The sequence below is a fragment of the Scyliorhinus canicula genome, chromosome 17 (assembly GCF_902713615.1).
Source record: "Scyliorhinus canicula chromosome 17, sScyCan1.1, whole genome shotgun sequence".
Lineage (NCBI taxonomy): Eukaryota > Metazoa > Chordata > Chondrichthyes > Carcharhiniformes > Scyliorhinidae > Scyliorhinus > Scyliorhinus canicula.
The window spans coordinates 54,956,696-54,971,121 of NC_052162.1; the positions used below are offsets into that span (position 1 = coordinate 54,956,696).

Consider the following 14,426-nt stretch of genomic DNA (forward strand, 5'->3'; position numbering starts at 1 on the left):
CTGAGTGGGGGGCCCCGATCGCGGGCCAGGCCACCGTGGGGGCACCCTGTGGGGTTCGATCGCCCCCCACCCCCTCAGGAACCCGGGGGCCTGCTCGCGCCGCTGAGCCCGCCGTTCCAGAGGTGGTTTAAACCTCGGCGGCGGGAGAGGCCTCCCAGCGGCGGGACTTCGGCCCATCCGGGCCGGAGAATCACCGAAGGGGCCTCTCCGATCGGAGTGGCGAGATTCCCGCCACCGCCACTTCCCGGGTGGCGGAGAATCTCTGCCACGGCGGGGGCGGGATTTTAGGCGCCCCCAGGCGATTCAGGGTCGGAGAATTTCGCCCAGAAACTGAGCAAATCAAAAGTCAAAATTGCCAGTTACGTGAGGAAAAATGTATTTTGGAAAGTGACATGGACACCATGAAATGTCATAACAAATTACTGACAGACAAATTAACAGCACAAGAGACTTCAAATCCGTTTTTTTTTGTAAAAATGAGCTGAACTCTCCAAAGCAAACAGCGCCACCAATTCGAAATGATGTTAACTAAGACCCAAGGTGTACCAGTGATAACTAAATCAAATCTTACATTATTGCAAGCTGCTACTGACATGACAACAATGAATACACTGATCGAAGTTCCACAAGGGGGGTCGGGCCAAATGAACTATCTGTCAAGGACACTTTTACCCCAGAACAAACCGTTATCTTACTCTGAGACCGACCACGAAATGCTGCTGGCCATGATCCAATTAAGCACCAAACAGCCACCAGAACTGTCTGCAGCTTTAAACTTGATCCCACCCAGATCACAGTTCGAAACCTCAATTGCTAACAAAGGCACGTCAATCGTTGCCTCTCCTCCTCCGTTAATGACAAATCCAATCCTTGCATTCACTTCAAAAAAGAATTCCAGAAGATTCCTTTCTCGTGTTGAAGGCGGACATTTTGCGAGTTTCAGGTTTCATGGTCGCAGACTGGTCTACGATGAAGGCCAGCCTCCTGGCTACAGGGATACGGGACAAGTCAGGTATAGCTAAAAAGTTGCCAAGAATTGTCAACTTGAGAAAACTGTCATTATTCTGAATGTTGCTTAATTAATTTTAAGAAATTAACTGTGTTTTCTTTAACAGAATCGACAAATTCATCTACAGAAAACCAAGATACGGCGCAAAACTGGTTCAGTTATATATTCATTAAGTTATTGTGTTTGATATTATAAAATAAATGTTTAGAATTAGTTTGGAAATTAAAACTTCAGAAAAGTAACTCTGATTAAAGCAAATCCATAGAGAGAACATATCGTTCTAAGAGACTTGATAACGGAAATTTGGTAGCAATCCAACTTTTACTCCCAGTCCATTTGAGTGACAAATATAAAAACGTTTAGAGATGCGAATGGCATCATTCCAAGCTATACGACCTTTTTTGTCTCTGCAAGAAAATTAATCCTTTCAACAAGCTTTTGTGTACAATTATTCATTTATTAGTGAATTATTAATAATGTATTAATAAATTACATAATCAATTTTGATAATCATTTTACCATTTATTACTAGATCATATGTTCAACTTTTTATTGTATAATAATTTTATTTGTATACATGAAATTATTATTATTGTTTATTGCTGGATTATGTAATCATATCAATTTTTAATCATTATATCAATGTTAAGATCTGTAAAATGTTAACCGTAATACTTATTTTCAGTTATTTGACTGACTTTGTAAATGTTGTACCAGATTCACATCCAAAACTCTATTCGCCTGTGTAGCTGTATTCATCATTTACATAACATACCAATGCTAAGTGCATCAAAGAACTATTTGCTAAACCCTGGGGACCAACTATCAGAATGATTCAAACTGTACCCCCAATTGATGAATTTGAGATGAAATACTATTGTTGAAATGTTACCGATCAATCAATTATTTGACTGTATTATTAACATATTGTATAATTTATTAATACTGATCCAGTTGTATCAAATTTGATTAATTTATTAATTGTTATTTTATAATAATGATTCTTTAAGAATTTTAATGATTATTGTTGAAATGCTTGTTCCAATGCTAAGTGTCCATTCTATTGTTTAAAACTGCGATGACAATATGAATGAATTATTCTTTGCGCTTTTACCTATCCTATTGCATTAATGATGTCTTTTATCTTATTCTGATATATCTCACTTAATATTTTGATTTATCAAAGGGCCGAACTGTAGAAGCCAGGTATTTCTAATATACCTAATATAGGTAAAAGATAGATGTTTAAGCGTAAATATTAAGCCCCAGTTTTAAATTAAGGATTAAAAAACACATATTCTGCAAATTCATTTACATAGTTTTGAAGTAACACGGAAGTCTGATAAGACAAAACACCTTTCATTACATTTCTCCAAGGACAAGGGCTGAATCCATGGCAACGAGGTGACAAGAGCCCAGTAATTTAAAGGCTCTATTGTTCTCATTTTGGGCCATTAGTGATTACAGCCTGAATCACATTCCATAATTTATATAGGTTGAAACATTCTAGACTATGCTGTCTTTTTTTTAATAAATGGACAGTTAGAACATCAAATCAAATATATTTGATTCCAGCATTCTCAAAACATAACAATTTCATAGAAGCAGCATAATTCACTTTACTAGATTAAAACAGACAGTTAGATCTACATTTTTCAAGTCATTGTCCAGCATGGCATTACTAGATAACATGAAGTCTCCATTGTTACAATAGCCAAGTCATCAGAAAACCAGTTTTTGCTGGTAAAGATAAAGCACAATATCACATTCTTTAACATACACAAGTATGCAGATACGCAACAATTAGAAGTAATGTTACATATTGAAGATGGACGGCTTGCCGTCAAATCAAATGTGTTTGAGTCTAACCCAAACCAATTAGGATTATATTGGGGTGTGATTTGATGACTTAAGACAGATATCAAACAGTATAACTGAAGAGTTTTGTTCCACCATTTTTTTAGGTAGGTAGCTTCTGTTGGCTTTTGTAGGTTTTGTTCGTAGGTTAGAATCATCTATACTTTGATCTGAACTATTCACTGTCTCCCTGTATTCCTATTTCATTTTCAGACTTTGACTTTTAAAGTTCTGTGATTTTTTTTGAAATTTTCAAATTGTCTACTAATTGCCTTTAAAATGACTTTCAAATTGTAATCAATAGAAGACAAATAAAACAATTCTTATTTGCACCTGAGAAGTTTTAACTTAAATTTCTGCTGAGTTCCAGTAATTGCAAAGTGCAGCTGGTAACCCGAACACTTTAAAATCCCTCAACTGGCACAGTCGAATCCAACAACTGGCATAGTCGGCAGGAGGGGAGGAGCTCTGTCTTCCGGGCCTCCTCCGATTTTTCCGGAAGCTTTCCGAACTATTCACTGTCTCCCTGTATTCATATTTCATTTTCAGACTTTGATTTTTAAAGTTATTTTTCGAGCTCTTTGCCTAAGCAAGAAGATCATTTCTGTGATTCTTTGAAAGCTTCAAATTGTCCACGAATTGCCTTTTAAATGATTTTCTAATTGTAATCAATAGAAGACAAGTTCCAGTAATCTCAAAATGCAGCTGGTAATCCAAATGCTTTAAAATCCCTCAACTGGCACAGTCGAATCCAACACTCCCCATCGAGCCGGATCGCCTGCAGCTGCATCCTCAAGCAGACAACGCAAAAAAGGACTTTGAACATTGGCTAGCCTGTTTTGAAGCGTACATCGGGTCTGCACCAGACGCATTCCCAGAAGCATAGATGTTCCCGATTCTGTACACGGGGCTGAGCTCCAACGTTTTCCCCCTCATCCAGGATGCGCTGACCTATGAAGAGGCTATGCCGTTACTGAAGGAAAATGACGCTCAGCGGACTAACAAAATCTACGCCAGGCATCTCCTCTCCATACGGCGCCAACTTCCCGGTGAGTCTGTGGAAGATTTCTGACGTGCCCTGCTCGCCCTAGTGAGAGACTGTGACTGCCAGGCCGTTTCGGCCACTGAACACTCGAACCTCCTGATGAGAGACACATTCGTTACGGGAATAGGGTCTGACTACATTCGCCAGCGCCTCTTAGAAGGGGCCACGCTCGACCTCACAGCGACCAAAAAATTAGCGCTCACACTTACGGTCGCCACACGCAACATTCAGTCCAGTCCGACCGCGCAGCCCACCCCCCTGTGCATCGTGGACCCCTCCGACGGCCACCCCATCATGGACCCCATCAGCGACAGTCCCCAGCCAACCCCACGCCTGCGCCCTGTACGGCAGCCAACCAACCCCAGGGGACCCAAATGCTACTTCTGTGGACAGTCAAAACACTCCCGACAGCGCTGTCCAGTGCGGCGCGCCCTCTGCAAGGCCTGTGGCAAGAAGGGACATTTTGCTGCAGTGTGCCAGGCCCGCTCAATCACCGCTATTTTCACGGCACCCCCCCATGTGCGGCCAGTGACCACCACCATTTTCCCCACCTCGGACCACGTGCGGCCCGTGGGCGCCGCCATCTTGCTCTACTTACAACACGAGCAGTCCGTGGGTGCCGCCATCTTGCTCTACTTACAACACGAGCAGTCCGTGGGTGCCGCCATCTTGCCTCCCTCAGAACCAATGGGCGCGCCATCTTGCCTGCCCCAGGACACATGCAGCCCAAGGGCACCGCCATCTTGCCTCCCCCAGGACACGTGCGGCTCATGGAAGCCGCCATCTTACCCGCCTCAGGACCCCTGCCCGTCGGGCATCTTATCGGGCCGCTCATCGCCTGAAACAACTGACGACCAGCCACGCCTCGCCTCAGTCACGATTGAGCAGTCTCGACCACACAACCACGTGACCGCTGCAACAAAGGTGAATGTCGACGGGCACGAGATCTGCTGCCTGCTGGACTCCGGGAGCACTGAGCGCTTCATTCACCCCGATACGGTAAGGTGCTGCTCCCTCGCGGTACACCCCGCTTACCAGAGAATCTCCCTGGCCTCCGGATCCCATTCCGTGGTGATCCTGGGGTACTGCAACGCCACCCTCACCGTCCAGGGCATGGAGTTCAGCAGCTTCCGGCTCCACGTCCTCCCCAACCTCTACGCTGCCTTGCTACTCGGCCTGGACTTCCAATGCAACCTCCAGAGCCTAACCCTTAAATTTGGCAGGCCCCTACCACCCCTACCCTTTGCGGCCTTAAGGTCAACCTGCCTTCCCTATTTGCAAACCAAACCCCGGATTGCAAACCCGTCGCCACCAGGAGCAGACGGTACAGCGCCCAGGACAGGACCTTCATCAGGTCTGAAGTCCAGCGGCTGCTTCGGGAAGGTATCATCGAGGCCAGCAACAGCCCCTGGAGCGCCCAAGTGGTAGTGGTGAAAACTGGGGAGAAAAACAGGATGGTCATTGACTACAGTCAGACCATCAATCGGTACACGCAGCTCGACGCGTACCCCCTCCCACACATATCTGATATGGTCACTCAGATTGCACAGTGTCGGGTCTTCTCAACAGTGAACCTGAAATCTGCCTACCACCAGCTCCCCATCCGTAAGGCGGACTGCCCATACACTGCGTTTGAAGCAGATGGACGCCTTTACCAATTTCTTAGGGTTCCCTTCAGCATCACCAACGGGGTCTCGGTCTTCCAATGGGAGATGGACCGAATAGTTGACCGGTACGGACTGCGGGCCACTTTCCCGTACCTGGACAATGTCACCATCTGCGGCCACAATCAGCAGGACCATGACGCCAACCTTTCCAAATTTCTCCACACCGCCACTCTCCTCAACCTCATGTATAACAAGGAGAAGTGCATGTTCAGCACAAACCGATTAGCCATCCTCGGCTATGTGGTCCAGAACGGAGTTCTGGGGCCCGACCCCGATCGCATGTGCCCCCTCGTGGAACTCCCTCTCCCCCACTGCCCCAAGGCCCTCAAACAATGCCTGGGGTTCTTTTCGTATTACGCCCAGTGGGTTCCTAACTATGCGGACAAGGCCCGCCCACTCATTCACTCCACCACTTTCCCCCTGATAGCCGACGCTCACCAGGCCTTCAACCGTATCAAGGCCGACATCGCCAAGGCCTCGATGCACGCGGTCGACGAGACGCTCCCCTTCCAGGTCGAGAGCGATGCATCAGACGTCGCTCTGGCCGCCACCTTCAACCAGGCAGGCAGGCCCGTGGCATTCTTTTCCCGCACCCTCCATGCCTCCAAAATTCGACACTGCTCCGTTGAAAAGGAGGCCCAGGCCATCGTTGAAGCTGTGCGGCATTGGAGGCATTACCTGGCCGGCAGGAGATTCACTCTCCTCAATGACCAACGGTCCGTTGTCATCATGTTTAATAACACATAGCGGGACAAGATCAAAAACGATAAAATCTTGAGGTGGAGGATCGATCTCTCCACCTACAACTACGAGATTCTGTATTGCCCCGGTAAGCTCAACGAGCCTCCCGATGCCCTATCCCGAGGTGCATGTGCCAGCGCACAAGTGGACCAACTCTGGACCCTGCATGACAATCTCTGTCACCCATTTTTACCACTTCATCAAGGCCCGCAACCTGCCCTACTCCATCGAGGAAGTCAGGGCAATCATCAGAGACTGCCAGGTCTGCGCGGAGTGTAAACTGCACTTCTACCGGCCAGACCGTACGCGCCTGGTGAAGGCCTCCCGCCCCTTTGAATGCCTCAGCGTGGACTTCAAAGGGCCACTCCCCTCCACCGACCAAAACACGTAATTCCTCAGTGTGGTTGATGAATATTCCCGATTCCCCTTTGCCATCCCATGCCCCGACATGACGTCTGCCACCATCATCAAAGCCCTCAACATCACCTTCGCTCTGTTCGGCTTCCCCCCCTACGTCCACAGCGACCAGGGATCCTCATTCATGAGCGATGAGCTGCACCAGTTCCTACTCAACAGTGGCATTGCCTCGGGCAGGACGACCAGCTACAACCCCCAGGGAAACGGGCAGGTGGAGCAGGAGAATGGGACGGTCTGGAGGGCCGTCCAGCTGGCCCTACGGTCCAGAAATCTCCCAGCCTCCTGCTGGCAGGAGGTCCTCCCCGACGCACTCCACTCCATTTGGTCGTTTCTGTGCACCACAACTAATTAAATCCCCCATGAACATCTCTTTGCCTTCCCTCGGACGTCCACCTCCGGGGTTTCGCTCCCAACATGGCTGGCAGCTCCAGGACCCGTTCTCCTCCGTAGACATGTAAGACTCCACAAGGCGGACCCGTTGGTTGAGAGGGTACAGCTACTCCACACCAACCTGCAGTACGCTTACATAGCGTACCCCGACGGCCGCCAAGACACAGTCTTACTCAGGGACCTGCCCCCAGCTGGTTCCACACACACCCCCCTGCCCCGGCGCCACCCTCCCTTCCCCCGGCGCACCCCACCGCAGCCCCCGCTCCTGGACAATCCGTCCTCCCCTTGCTCCCACCCGGGGATGAAGAGGATTTCGACAGGCTCCCAGAGTCACCGGAGACCAAGCTGCCGCCTGAGTTGCCACCAGCACTGTGGCACTCTCGACGGCTGATCAAGTCACCGGACGCCTGAATTTGTAATATTCTCTGTGATTTTAAACACAACTTTTCTGTATATAGTTCTCCACCACCCCCGCTGGACTCAGTTTTTAACAGGGGGTAGTCATCACCACTGATGTATATATTGTATATATTTGTGCTTTACGGTAAGACCCCTGTACTACAGCTACGGGGGTAGATCCCTGCCTGCTGGCTCCGCCCAGTAGGCGGAGTATAAATATGTGTGCTCCCCCTATAGCAGCCATTTCGCCAGCTGCTGTAGGAGGCCACACATCTCTGCGTAATAAAGCCTCAATTACATTCTACACTGGTCTCGTGGTAATTGATAGTGCATCACAGACACTGCCTGTTCAACCAATAACTAACCACAACAGCACCCATCAAGCCAAGTGGATGCTGAGATTTTCGGGAAAGGCTTATACCAGTCTCTGCCTGGAAAAGCTCCCGATAGCAAGACAACGCCTTTTCTGACGCAGGCTAGCCTCCGGCTACTAGAATACTGCTTGTGCATCCACGGCAACTGAAGTAGGTCAAATTCAGCTGAAACTGAACTACTCAAGCACACATCCGATAAAATCTTCCAGCCCCAGAAATGATTTCGCAATTAAAGTCTTCGAGATTGCCATTTGTTTATTTGCAAACACATCTATCGTCTCAAAACCAAAAGAAGTTTGCAAAAACTTATCCGCAGTGTCCCTTTTTAAAGTGTCACCGAACAAATGGTGCTGTCAGTTCCAACTTATTATTTTTAAACGATTGACATTCCCGTTAACAGATTGCAATAAAATGTCCAATCTGGCTAAATTCCCTCTGAAAATGGTGCTGTTGGATTTCAGCACACACACACACTTATTACACTGGACCACATCGGCTGTGAGTTCTTGGACGAGTTCAATACAAATGGGCACCGTAAACCCTATTGCAGAGTCCAAACTCTACAAACACTGTTTCGTTTTCGATTTCACCTCGACCTTAATGTTTATTCTTCATCAGAAATCATCTCCCCTTTCCCTCCCCTTGCAGTAGCAATCACAGCTTCTTTGCAAATCATTCCTAGTTCAACAACAGTATCGGGTATTAACCTATTATATTACCAAGCAACCACTCGCCAGTGAAAGTTGTTTATTTTTAAAGCAAAGTTGCCCATTTGCCATATCCCTGAGAATTGACAACTTTCTCCAATTATTTTCCAGTCCCGAATTAGGCCGAACATTATTTTTTGGAAGTACATTTCACGTTTGTCACTGTCAGACCCAGTCGTTCAGCACATGGATCCCCATGTCCTGACCGCAGAATTTACCTTTGAGATTTCTCTTGTGAAATACACAAACATTCCCGCGGTCGAAACAATCGACAGCAGCAAAGCCACTGCGCCGAACACTGCCCCCACTATCAGCGTGGAATTGGCCGGAGCTGCTGTTCTGATCATTGGGACGGAGGATTCCGAGCTGCTGGATCGGGAATATTGTCCAGCCATTGCATCCCGAGGAGTAAATAACACTCAAATCATCTGCGCGCCTGCAAGGAAATAACCTCAAACAAAAAAAAACCCTTCTTGCTGGTGTGGGTGGGTCTAAGCAGGAGGAGTAACTTCCACTCTCCCACCCCGGGCACTCGCTGAAAATTACTGTCGGCGGGGTGTTTACACAGGACTGCGCTATTAACTTTCTTCAAACAGAAATTGCTGCAAAAATTGTCTGGCAGCATTGGTGGAGAAAGAAATAGCCTTTCCTGTCGAATGTGACCCCTCTGTATCTTTATCTTTCAGCCCAATTGTCAACCACATTGCAATCATGCTTCTTTGACGAAATAACCTCATGCTCAAAAGGCAGTTCATTATTCACAGTTAATTTACATGCTTAAACTGGACAGCGGGAAGAATCAATATAAATAGTAGATATGAATTCTTCGAGAAACGATTATTCAGGACCATAAGATGTAGAAGTAGGCCAATCTGCCCATCGATTCCGCTCTATTTAAGGAGATCATGGCTGATCTGATATAATTCCATTTTTCCTCCTTACCTCCATTCTCTTAATTCCCGAACTAATTCAAAATCTGTCTCTCTCATTTTGAACATACTTAAAGACCCAGCCTCTACAAGGCTCTGTGGCAAATGATTCCAGAGGTTCACGACCTGCTGAGAGAAGAAATCCTCCCATTCTCTTGTCTTAAATGGGTGACTCCCTTCCTCTGAGATTATGCCCTCTGCTCCTAGACTCTCCCACGAAAGGGCAAAGTTCATAATCACATGGACAAATGTGGGTTAATTAAGTAAAGTCAGCAGGAATTTCTTAAAGGAAAAAATATGTTTGACTAACTTCCTGGTGTTTCTTTGAAGAGGTAACAGAGTGTGGATGTGGGTAATGCTGTTGAAATGATGTGCATGGACTTCCAAAAGGAGTTTGATACAGTCACACAGCAGACTTGTGAGAAACGTTTACAGCTCATGGAAAAAAGGGACAGTAGTAATATGGATGTGGCACTGGCTAAGTGACAGGGAATGGAGAGTAGTTGTTAAGGAATGTTTTCAGGCTGGGGGAAGTTTTGTAGCTGTGTTCCCCAGGGGTCAGTGTTATTTTTCCTGATATATATTAATGACCTAGACCTTGGCGTTCAGGGCATGATTTCAAAGTTTGTGGATGATACAAAACTTGTGAACATTGTAAATTATGAGGAGGATATTATAGAACTTCAAAAGGACATAGACAAGATGGTGGAATGGGCAGACAGGTAGTGGATGCATTTCAATGCAGAGCAATGTGAAGTGATTCATTTTGGTAGAAAGAACATGGAGAGATGGGATAAGATAAGAGTAGAACTCTAAAGGAGCAGAGGACGTGGGTGTACATGTGCATAAGTCATTGAAGCTTGCAGGGCAGGTTAAGAGATTGTTAATAAAACATACTGCATCCTGGGCTTTATTAATAGGCACATAGAGTACAAGAGCAAAGAGGCTGGGTGCGATTCTCTGCTCCCCACACCGGGTGGGAGAATCGCGGGAGGGCCGGGCGACTCACGACACGCCACCTTGGCACCCCCGAGATTCTTCCACCCCCTGCTCGGAGAATCGGCGCTCTCTGTTTTACACGGCAACCGGCAATTCTCCGGCCCGCATGGGCCGAGTGGCCTGATGTTCCCGACCGGTTCACGATGGCGGCAACCACACCTGGTCGCTGCCGTCGTGAACATGGCGCCAAAGTTTTGTTTGTGGCTTGTGGGGGGCGGAGAAGGGAGTGAGCACCACGCCCGTGCTCGGGAGGGGACTGGTCCGCGATCGGTGCCCACCGATCGTCGGGCCGGCGTCTCCAAGAGACGCACTCTTTCCCCTCCGCCGCCCCACAAGATCAAGCCACCACGTCTTGAGGGGCAGCGGAGGGGAAGACGGCAACCGCGCATGCGCGGGTTGGAGCCGGCAGCCGTCGTGACATCAGCCGCGCATGCGCGGGTTGGAGCCGGCCAACCTGCGCATGTGCAGCTGATGTCACTTAGGCACCGCCATCGCGTCATTCTCAGTGGGCCGCCTTGACGCAAGTGTCAAGGCCCTGCGGCCGAGATTTACGGAGCGCTGCTCCTAGCCCCCTGGGGGGGGATGAATAGGGTGCGATGAGTGGGCTTCGAGGCCGCCGTGAAACTCGGCCGAGTTTCACGACGGCCTTCCCGATGCCGTGCTGGAGTGGAGAATTCCGCCTGTTAGGTTGAGCTTGTATAAGTCACTAATTCATCCTCAGCTTGAGTATTGAGTCCATTTCTGGGAACCACACTTTCGGAAAGATGTGAAGGAATTGGAGAGAGTGCAGAACAAATTCATAGAAAATACAGTGCAGAAGTAGGTCATTCAGCCCATCGAATCTGCACCGACCCACTTCTACCCTATTCCCGTAACCCAATAACGCCACCTAACCTTTTTGGACACTAAGGGCAATTTAGCATGGCCAATTCACCTAACCTGCATGTCTTTGGACTGTGGGAGGAAACTGGAGCACCCGGAGAAAACCCACGCAGGCACGGAGAGAACGTGCAGACGCCACACAGACAGTGACCCAGCGGAGAATCGAACCCTGACGCTGTGAAGCCACAGTGCTAACCACTGTGCTACCGTGCTGCCCACATTCATGACAGTGGTTCCTGGGATGGGAAACCTCAGTTATGAAGATACATAGGACTGTATAGAAAGGAAGGCCAATAGAGGTGTTCAAACTCATGAGGGGTCTGGACAATAGGGAGAAACTGTTCCCGCTCGTGAAAAGATTGAGAACGAGAGGGCATAGATTTAAACTAGTTCATAAAAGAAGCAATAGTGATATGAGGAAAAGCTTTTTCACGCAACAAGTAGTTAAGGTCTGGAATACACTGCCTGAGAGTGTGGTGGAGGCAGGTTCAACTGTAGCATCCAAAAGGGAATGAGACTGTATTCTGGAAAGAATGAATGTGCAGAGTTAAACGGAGAAGGTGGGTGAATATAATGAAGTGAGTTCCTGAATGGGGGAACCAGTGCTGATGCAATGGGCTAAATGACCTCCTTCAGCGCAATAAAAGTTCTGTGATTCTGAGTGGACTTGATAGCAAAGTTACAGCCCATGAGATCAAAAAAATCAGTGACAAGATGGTTAGAAAATTTCCTAAAAGACGAGAAGCAAAAAGAATTGGTGAGCAGTTGTTTTCAGACTGAGGGAGGTACTCAGTGGTGTTCCCCTGGGATCATTGCTTTTTTTGACATGTACTAATAACCTGAACTTGAGTGGAGGAGATGCAATTTCAATACTTGCAGATGAAACAAAGCTCAAAAATGTAGTACATCATAAGGAGGATAGTAACAGACTTTGGGGAGGCATAGGCTGGTAAAATGGAAAGACACGTGGCAAATGATTTTTAACACTGTTATGATACTTGGCCAGACCCCGCGATGTGGGGGAGATCTGCTTAGGGAACAATAACATTTTGTTTAAAGTAGATAGAGTTTGAGATTCAAGAGAGTTACTAAGTGATTAAAACCTCAAAACTACATGGAATTTGAACAAACAAAAATAAACTTTAAAAGTTCAGAAAGATAAAACAATTTATAATATCTATCTTATACTCGTAACATTCAAGTAAGTATGAGGTGTACATGAATTATTAGGTGAATTGTGTAAACACCACACTACATAGTAGAACACCACCACCTGGAAGGTCCCCTCCAAGTCAATTACCACCCCAAATTGGAAATATATTATCATCCCTTAATTCTTGTTGGGTCAAGATTCCTCCCTACACCACATGCACTGCAGCAGTTCAAGAAGGCAGCTCACCACAACCTTCTCAAGGACAATTAGGGATGGGCAGTAAATGCTAGCCCAGCCAGTGTACTTACATCCCATTAATTAATTAAAAAATAAAGATGACAGATACAACCAAAACAGATTCCATGGATTTCTCAACAACCCACCCACATGTTTGTCACACTGTGAACTACCCAATCTAACTGAAACTGTTGCTGCCCCTCATGCCGGTGAGGCATTCTCTCCCAGAAAAGCCAATGGATTTTCGAATGGCTCATTTCAGCCCCGCCACAGCACAACAGAGCTAGAACATTTGTCTTTCTCAAGAGGGTTTGCAATATCTACATCTGAGAAATTCTCTTCAAAGGGCACTCCCACTCAGATATCTTCAACAATGGCCCTCCATAATGGGAGGATAAGAGGATTAAGACGCTAAAAGATTTATTTCTCGGGGGTCAGTTTGAAGGATTGAAGGAGCTGGGAGCGAAGTGTAGGCAGGAGCAGGGAGAAATGTTTAGATACATGCAGGTTCGAGATTTTGCCAGGTAGGAGATAGTAATAATAATAATCGCTTATTGTCACAAGTAGGCTTCAATGAAGTTACTGGGAAAAGCTCCTAGTCGCCACATTTCGGGGACAGAGTTTCCTGGTGGAACCGGCCTCCACATTGCTGGGGGAGGTGCTGACAACAGGGGGACTGGAGAAGGGGGTAGTGTCGGCAGTTTATGGGGCTATTTTAGAAGAGGATAAGGCACCACTGGAAGGGATCAAAGCAAAGTGGGAGGAAGAGTTGGGAGAGGGTATGGAGGAGGGGTTCTGGTGTGAGGTGCTGTGGACAGTGAACGCCTCCACCTCATGTGCGAGGTTGGGGCTGATACAGCTGAAGGTGGTATATGGAGCACACCTCACAAGGGCGAGGATGAGCCGGCTCTTTGAGGGAGTAGAAGGTGTGTGAACGTTGCGGGGGGTTAGGCGTGAATCATGTTCTTATGTTTTGATCGTGTCCAAAGCTGGAGGATTACTGGAAGGAGGTTTTTTTTAGGGTAATCTCTAAAGTGGTGCACGTGAAACTGGACCCAAGCCCTCGGGAGGCCACATTCGGGGTGTCGGACCAGCCGGGGTTGGGAACGGGCACAGAGGCAGATGTTGTAGCCTTTGCCTCGTTGATTGCCCGAAGGCGGATGCTGTTGGGATGGAGATCAACCTCTCCACCTTGTGTTCTGGCATGGTGGGAGGACCTGATGAAATTCTTGACTCTTAAGAAGGTTAAGTTTGAACTGAGGGGAATGATGGAGGGGTTCTACAATCAATGGGCGTTATTCATTATGCAGTTTCAAGAATTGGATAAATCGGACATGGGGGGCGGGGTTGGGAGGGTTGGGAGGAGGGGAACTGTATGTATTAATGGTGACTATGGGTGATTCCTGATTCTTTTTTGTTATTTGTTTATGTTAACATGCGGGCAGTTGTTTGGGGGTTGGTGGGAGGATGGGATTGTTGTTGATAAGGGGATTGACATTACACTCGTTACTGATTATTGTTTATTGTTGGCGGGTGTAAATTGGATTGGATTGGATTTGTTTATTGTCACGTGTACTGAGGTACAGTGAAAAGTATTTTTCTGTGAGCTGTTCAACAGAT

General features: G+C 47.3%; 1 protein-coding gene across 1 annotated transcript in view; it reads right to left on the reverse strand.

Moving 5' to 3' along the window:
* Positions 1-9,094, reverse strand: part of tnfsf10l (TNF superfamily member 10, like) — a 35,012-nt gene extending 25,918 nt beyond the window's left edge. The window contains exon 1 of the mRNA XM_038776022.1: positions 8,825-9,094. Within this exon, the coding sequence (XP_038631950.1) occupies positions 8,825-9,001 (177 nt within the window). The 5' untranslated portion in view covers positions 9,002-9,094. The remainder of the gene's footprint in view (positions 1-8,824) is intronic.
* Positions 9,095-14,426: the final 5,332 nt, after the last annotated feature.